The sequence below is a fragment of the Rhineura floridana genome, chromosome 4, assembly GCF_030035675.1.
Source record: "Rhineura floridana isolate rRhiFlo1 chromosome 4, rRhiFlo1.hap2, whole genome shotgun sequence".
Lineage (NCBI taxonomy): Eukaryota > Metazoa > Chordata > Lepidosauria > Squamata > Rhineuridae > Rhineura > Rhineura floridana.
The window spans coordinates 37507982-37515611 of NC_084483.1; the positions used below are offsets into that span (position 1 = coordinate 37507982).

At 44.4% G+C, this 7630-nt stretch overlaps 1 protein-coding gene across 2 annotated transcripts in view; it reads right to left on the reverse strand.

Annotated features, from left to right (window-relative positions):
* Positions 1 to 7268, reverse strand: part of RNF144A (ring finger protein 144A) — an 84832-nt gene extending 77564 nt beyond the window's left edge. Inside the window, exon 1 of one of the 2 annotated variants that reach the window (XR_009762149.1) lies at positions 6821 to 7268. Coding sequence is in view for 1 of the 2 variants with exons in the window: in XM_061622833.1 (XP_061478817.1) it covers positions 6821 to 6938 (118 nt within the window). In the remaining variant the exon portion in view is untranslated. The remainder of the gene's footprint in view (positions 1 to 6820) is intronic. The other variant, XM_061622833.1, reaches the window with a different exon arrangement.
* Between the last annotated feature and the right edge of the window lie 362 nt (positions 7269 to 7630).

The following is a 7630-nucleotide window of genomic DNA, read 5'->3' on the forward strand; positions in this document are numbered from 1 at the left end:
CTCAAAGGATGTGTTAGAAATCACCACCCTCTTTACCAGCTGTGTCAGGGCTGAACCATAGGCACCTGTGAGAAGGGAGTCAGGAAATGGAAACCAGGAGTCAAGAGTTGGGCTAGAGAATGTTTTTTTTGGGAGGGGGTGAGACTTAAGCTATGAGTAAATGTCAAAGCCAGGAATCAGAACCAAAGAGCAAGCCAAAACATACTACAGGCAGGAAAACCATTGTTGTTGAGGCAAGGCCTCTGGCCAACCAGAAAGCCTTTTATTTATCTATTCCTATCTAGGATTGTCCAATAGCCAGCCTAGGTGGGCAGGGTCAGTCCTGAGAGCACTTTAGTTCCGGGGAAGCTGCTTCAAGCCACAGTTCCAGTTGCTCATAATACAGAGTTGCTACACACAGAGCCAACTTCAGTCTAACCCTCTTAGCTCCTGACACTGGTTGTTCAGAAGAATCCAGCACAAGAGACTCAGCAGGTGAATTCCAAATCCTGAAACTGGACATGCAGTAGCTTTTCTATGCACTTCTGATGGCTAGCAGCTAAGTAAACAAAACAGAAGACTTTTCCAAAAGTTGGAGAAGGGATATTTAGCTAGATTGATACATATCTCCAGTCAGGTCCACACATATGCTCCTTACTTCATGACAGTGATGGCCTGCATGTCTGAGTGGACCATCATCACTGATAGGAAAGTTTTATCATCACAATGCTGTTTTTTCAGTGGACTTGGGCATTTAACAGTCAATCAAATAAGAACTGACAGAAAGATCAAGGGATGCATGTGAATCATGTGTGAAGCAGACCTCAGAAAAGAGTTGTTCACCCCATGTTCACAGAACTGAGCAGATCATGCATGAGATGAGGTGATGACGTTGTCCAGTTGAGTGTAGTCTTCTGCTGATACCTCCTGCATTCCAAAAATCACACTTTTGGAACATTTATTTAAAGATACAGCCAAGCTGGAGCTTCCATTTCCTAAAAGTCTGGACTTGAAAAGACACACTGTTCTGCTGTAGTTTACTGGAGCTTGGAAGTATGCAGCTAATATCTGGGCTTTTAAAAATTTCTCTCTCTTGCACTGCTTTTTTGGGGAGACAACAAGAATGGATTACATGGGCAGTTCTTGAGCGAGACATTATCCAGTCGCTTTTGATGGAGCAACTGAGCCATTTATGGTTACAATGGTTGCAAAAGTATCCAGAACATACTGTACCAAAAGTCCTAAATAGATGAAAAGAAGCAGCAGCCAGGGCTCCTTTTTTCCCGCTATAAAAAGTTGGGAATGATATACTGTAAGTTTTGTTAAATGGATGCAATTTTCAAACCAGTTAATTTAAATATAATTTTTAATTTAGGAAAATCCAAAAGCAGTCTCACTAAATAGGTGGTGCTGGAGCATTTTGACAAAAAGTACTGCAAAACAAAGAGGTTTGAAGGCCCTAATCTTATAAAACAAAAAGTCCAAATATTACTATAAATGCACCATTTACTTCAGCTCAAACAATATAGCAGCATTTTTGATGTGCTACTCTGGTGTACTCCGAGACACATAAGTCAGTATTTTGATTGAATCAAGCTATGTTGGAGAGACTGGCCTTTGCATTTAACAAGCAATCCAGAAGGACAAGTAGCCAAAACAAAGATAGATGGCTGTTTTATATCACAAAAATGGCGATTAGCTCATAAAATAATCTGAGATGAACAAGCAAGCAGTTGCCAAAAAAGGCAACTCAATTACAACTAAAACAACGTTCTCCCTTCCAAAAATTAAAGGTGGGGGCAGCTGCGTGCAGGCCCATGCTGCATGTGAAACTCTGAACAAACAGCCTTTTAGACACACTGCTACGCCTCAGTGCCATGCACAAAACCAAAATACATGGAGAGTTGTGCACACACCCTGTCTTTTCTTTAATCCATTACTGATCTACGCGAGAATCCATCCCCTCACCCAAAGACTGCTAAATTTACTTAGGAGCTTTTGATAGGGGGGGCACATCAGTCCACACGTATCATATCCAATGGGTTGTTCCTTCTATATTTGCTGACAGTCTCAAAGAGTTCTACATGGTTGGTGAGGCAAGCTTACTATCTACTTTTTCCATAAGCCCACCCTTATTGTGCTTTATGCCAGCTGTTTCTATGCATTGAGGGGGGAAGCGGGGGAGAGAGAAGGTGCTCCCAAAATGGAACAAATAATTCCTGTTAAAGAAATGTATCTGAGGGCCTCCCTAACCCACTTAAAATAGCCCGTTTCTCCCTTGTAATTCAGAAGTACAGTGTGCATTTGAGGACTGCAGACAAAATGCACATTATGCCTAAGGGTACAATTAACCAAACACTAGTATCCCATTAAAAAAGAAATTTAGATCACACCAGTATAAGTGATTAGTGTGTGAGCAATACAATTAGTATTTTTACTTTTCATTTTTGCAGCCAAGATTGCCAAATGTTTCCTGACAGAACTGCTGGGCTTTTAACACCTATCTAGGGTGCAGAAATGTAGCAGGTGCAGCTTTAGCCACACATGCATCTTCATGTGAGGAAAAGTCTGCCTGTCAGAGAGCTGTAAAAGCCAATGACACCTACCAGGGCAAAAAAAGAAAACGTGGCCTTTTTATCAGCTAACACTGCAGGATGCTTTTTATCTCATAATTTTTCTCTTTATAAAAGAGCTGTTTCAGCCCCTGTACTGGAAGGTACAACTATCCTGACATTGTACTGAGAAGCTGTAGATCATTTTGCACACTAGAGCACAAGAAAGCCTTTATAGAGCTTCCTTCTTTATACAGATTTAACTCCATTATGCTGTAAATATTTCCAGCAAAGTTCCTTCCATCTGTGATTCCCACCCCCCTCCAAGTTCTTTCTTTGATGAAGATAATTAGGAGAGAAACCCTCAACAGATGTTCTTGTTTAAACTGAAAACAAAAAAGTAAAAGGGGTGGGGAGGGAAATGTTTTTAAGAGTGAACTATAGGATTCGTATAACCCCCATAAGGCTTCGTGGGGGTATCAGGAAATGGCAGGGAATCAGAACAGAACAAGAATTCTAAAGGACATAAAGGGCAAAGGTCAGCAGTGGAGAATCGTATTATTAGAGTGGAAGGTTTGCTGGAATAAAATAGATTCCTATGATGTAACGAGATTGGAAATAGCTTGAGATGACTCATGACATTAATGAAATATGCCCCCAAGTATAAACCAAGATGGAAAAGACATAGGGTTTCAGCACTTAAGCTCAAAAAGAACTCCGCCAAATTATGACAAATACAGGCGAAACAGCTAAAATTCAGAAGTTTTCAATGTCAGGTGTCTCTCAGGACAAGACACCCAGTGAATTCACAAACTAGTTACTCAAAAGTTTCAGGTCTCATCCAAAACTGCAGATAGTGTCAACTTTGTAAATTTTAAAGTGGGCTTTAAAAAACTACTTTAAATTTATCTAAAATTAAATCGCTGATTCAAAATGCATAGCTTTTTTAGCTGTTTGAATTAGTTGCTGTTTCATTTAACTGGCCTATGTTTTAAATAATGTACTGTTGCCATTTAAATAGTCTAGTTCTGCTTTAAACTGTATTGCATTTTTTATTATAGGTAAGCTGCCTTGTGCAGGTTATGTCTATAAATGAGTTTATAAATAAATATAGCCCAAATATAATGTAATTTATACATATATTTTTCTCAGTTTTGATTTATCATTTACACTGAACACCTTTACTGGAAGAAACCTCTGTAACTTGAAAGCTTGCATACAGCAATTCTGAAATACCTGTTGCCTTACTTTGTTTTATTTCTTACACTTTTGATCGCACTCTGAGCCTCTTTATGTGACACAAGGTTAAGGAAAAATGCTAGAGCTGCTGGCACAGTACATGAAAGCATATTTGAGGGTACCATCTCTCCTGTCTCAATCTGTCTCCTTTCAGCTTCCCTGCAGCAAACTCATGAGTGTCCCGGGTCAGTTTGTGTGCATTTCCTGCCAGCAGCTTCAGTATACCAAGAATAGCATATGAGCCTATCCATGTAGCAGAGTTAGAGGGAGTGGAATAGTCATTGTTCGGCCTTTGGATTAGATGACCGGAGCTTCTTCAGAAAACATGCAAGAGGCTGCTGTGTGTTTTGCAGCCTGAAGGAGGAGGTGGGATACAATATACAGCTCCTCCCACACTTAAGACTTAAAAAATTCTGCTGCTTCTTCCTAGGTTAATTTTAGATACATAATCTTCAGCCATTTTAGTAGGCTTGAACTTGAAGAGCAGGGCATCCCATCAGCAACACAGGAAGGCTTACCATTCACATAATTACAGCTGAAAGAGGAAGCAGGAGAAGGGGTTGCACCCAAAGCCTCACCCCCTTCCACCCTTATACTCAAAAGAAAACACCATTTTGAAAACCGCTTCTGTGACGTGCCCAATGCATATGTCGCAAAAGAAAGGGAAACGATTTAATATCTGCCCACAACGTTCACTGAACATGAGAACATGCGTTACAAAGTGTTCCCAAATTGTTAACCTGATACTCCATAAACCAGATTCCTTCCTTGTATTGTATTGTATTGTATTCCATTAATTAATCCAGCCACGCTCCCACCATCTGGCTCCTCCCAATCACAACAAGCAGGTTCACACATGTAAGCCAGCCACCTTCCCCTCCTCTCCCCATCCACTAGCCCTGTCCAAGTTGGTGATGAAGTTGATTTACACACAAACCTCCATTTCACCCATAAGCATAAGACAAAAGGACAACAGGTGCAGCTGCTCTGCCAATATATTCTGAAGGGACAGTTCATCCAAACATAGACACAGGTATAAGAATGAAAGAAGTTGATTATTTTACGCAGAAGGGATGGGGAACCTGCGGCCCTCGAGATGTTATTGGACTCCCATCAGCCCCAGGCAGCATGGTGAATAGTCTGGGATGATGGGACGAAGAAACATCTGGACGGTGTCAGATTTCCCAGCGCTGTCTTACAGCCTTGACCCTTCTGAGTGACAAAATATTGTCCAGTCAGAAAAGCAACAAAGGGGAATCTCCCATCGTTATAATCGTTCACCCACCCCAAGCTTAAACGCTCCAAAAGCTTCTTAAATAATCTCCCAATACTTCTCCCTCTGTTCTACCAGCCCTCCCAACATACTCAGACCTTCAATTACAGTAGGGCCCCACTCATACGGCGGGTTAAGGTCTGGAGCCCCGCCGAAAAGGGAAAACTGCTGAAAAGCGGAAATCATTGAATAGAATGGCAAGTGATGCCCGGAAACCGCCGTAAAAGCAGAACAAGCACCGTATGATTGGGGCTTTAGTCTAATTGCGTCTAATTGAGACCACCACATTAGCGAAGCGCCCTAAAGCGGGGCCCTACTGTATGCCCAAAGGTTGTCAGATCTTGCCCTTTTTTCCCCTGAAGAAAATCTGTCAGCAGAAAGGATTAAGTTAGAAGATTGCTCTCGCTGCTCCTTCCCCAGCCAAAGGGATGCCAAGTCTCTGCCTGTGTATTTAAGTAATGGCAGTTGTGGATGTTGGCTGCACCCTCTGGTCTTTTCATAGGACTCTACTTCCCTTCCTCCCCTGAGTGTGGGGTAAGCATTAAGCAAAAAAGCACCCCATGAGGAGGACTTTGTAAAAGGAACATCAAGCCAGTAAGGATGTTAAATGTAGCTGTGCCAAAAGACAACAGGAGAGAAGTCGAAAATTATATGAAATTGTGTGTGGGGGGGTAGTGAACATAACTATGTCCATTTGACATAGTTATACAATACAGTACTTCCACAATCATCTGTACCTGCCACTGATTAACAGTATGGCACCAAATGTGTGCGTCATCCCAAATCCACAGCCAGCGGTGGCAGGTGTCCATTGGAATTGGTAGGGCAGACGCAGGGACCCCAAACTGTAGGTGGAGCCAGAGCCAATGACAAGCAGAGCCAAGTCATTCTGGTTTTGTCCCCATCTTCCTCCCTACTGAGTTCTGTAATGGCAACACTGAGACAGAGAAGGAGGAAGGCAAGTGGGGGGATGGCTGAGGGCAGACTGGGGTTCGTTGGGCAGTGCCACATTTGCCTTAATAGACCAGCCTCCATTGCCCATAGGATTGAAAAGCATCAATGGAAATAAACAAGAACTCAATCAACGCCTCTGTGATCTCTTCGCCTCTACAAGAGTTTTCCAGGGAGATTTGATGTTGCAGAAATACAGGCCGGTAAGAGACCGCCCAATCAAACTTCCTACACGAATTTGACTGGTGTGACCCAATGCCACACCGTCATGGCACTGTGCAATGTGCTCCACTGAATATAATCAAGAGAACAGCAAAGGATATCCATTAGCCACTAGGCTCCAGAGCACCCTACAGAGTGCATAATACAAACACAGAGTGAGCAATGGAGCAAGCACCCAAAATTTGCATTTCCAGCAATCCCGGAGGGCAATGTAAACTTTCTAAGAAGGTGTTTTCTGCCTCAATAATCTATGAGGCCTAAAATCTACCTCAAGAAAAATCCCACCCGCGCCTCTTTTTCGGTGCTACTTGGTTCTAGCTGGACCCTATGCATGTGCTGACAACTGTACAATTCGCCCGCCGAGCAGCCGCCGCCTTCAGCATCGTTGGGATGAAGAGGCAGGGGAAATACATCACACATACCTATACCTATATGACATGTGTGTGTGCGTGGACGCGCAATACAAACGCCTTGCCTGTGGCCAAGCCGCCACTCGTGCCGCCGAGCGAGGGAGGTGAGAGCGGCCTAGCAACACACGAGCGAGCCCATTATCCCCATCGGATGCCGCCTTGAAGCAGACACAAAGAGGCTTGGGGGTGCTTACCCTGCTTCTGCTGATGCTTTTGGGAGGAGGAAAAACCTTCGCCGCCGCCGTTCTTGCCTCTTCCAAGCGGGCGCCTCCTGCGCGCTGCTGCTGCTGCTACTCCCGCCGCCGCTTGCATGGACCAAGCAGTGCCCTTCGCTCCTCAGTCTCCCGCGCTGCCTTTCAAGGGTGTCGGCGCCTGGCGTATTGTGGAATCCCCGCCGCCTCCTTCCTTTCTTCCCAGCGAAGGCGAAGTCTGCGCCGTTTGCCGCTGCTGCTTCTTTTTTCCTTCTGCCCCCTCCTCTCCTCCCCGTGAGGAAGGAAGAAGGTGGGGTGGGAGGAGGAGGAGGGAAAGGAAAGAACTAATCGGAGCACAAGGACGCCATTAAGCTTCATCGGTTTCGCAGCCGTAGCGGCTTCGCTTTGAAGCCACCGCTAAATTCGGAGTACGGCTCATGCTTAGGGCGCCCCCTGCCTGCTGGCAGCGCCAGTTGCAGCTGGTTGAGCCTTCGAGTTCACTTCAAGCCGAGGCGCGGGTTTGTTGCCTAGAGGATTCTAGGCTGATCCAGACGACTGTAAAATGTGTGACATGATCCGTTTGTGTTTTCATTATTTTTCGGTCGTCCATATGACGCCACGCGCTTTTGCGCATTTTCGCGGGGTTAAATCCGCTCCTGCAATACCGCAAATCATGCAATTTGCTTTTTTAAAGTGGGAATCATCCTCTGTACCTTCAGGCGCTCAGATGCAATACTGCAGACTTTACAGCTGTGGGCGTTTGATGAGGGGTTCTTGGGCGGTTCCCCATATCCCTTCCCTCATTCTCAGCCA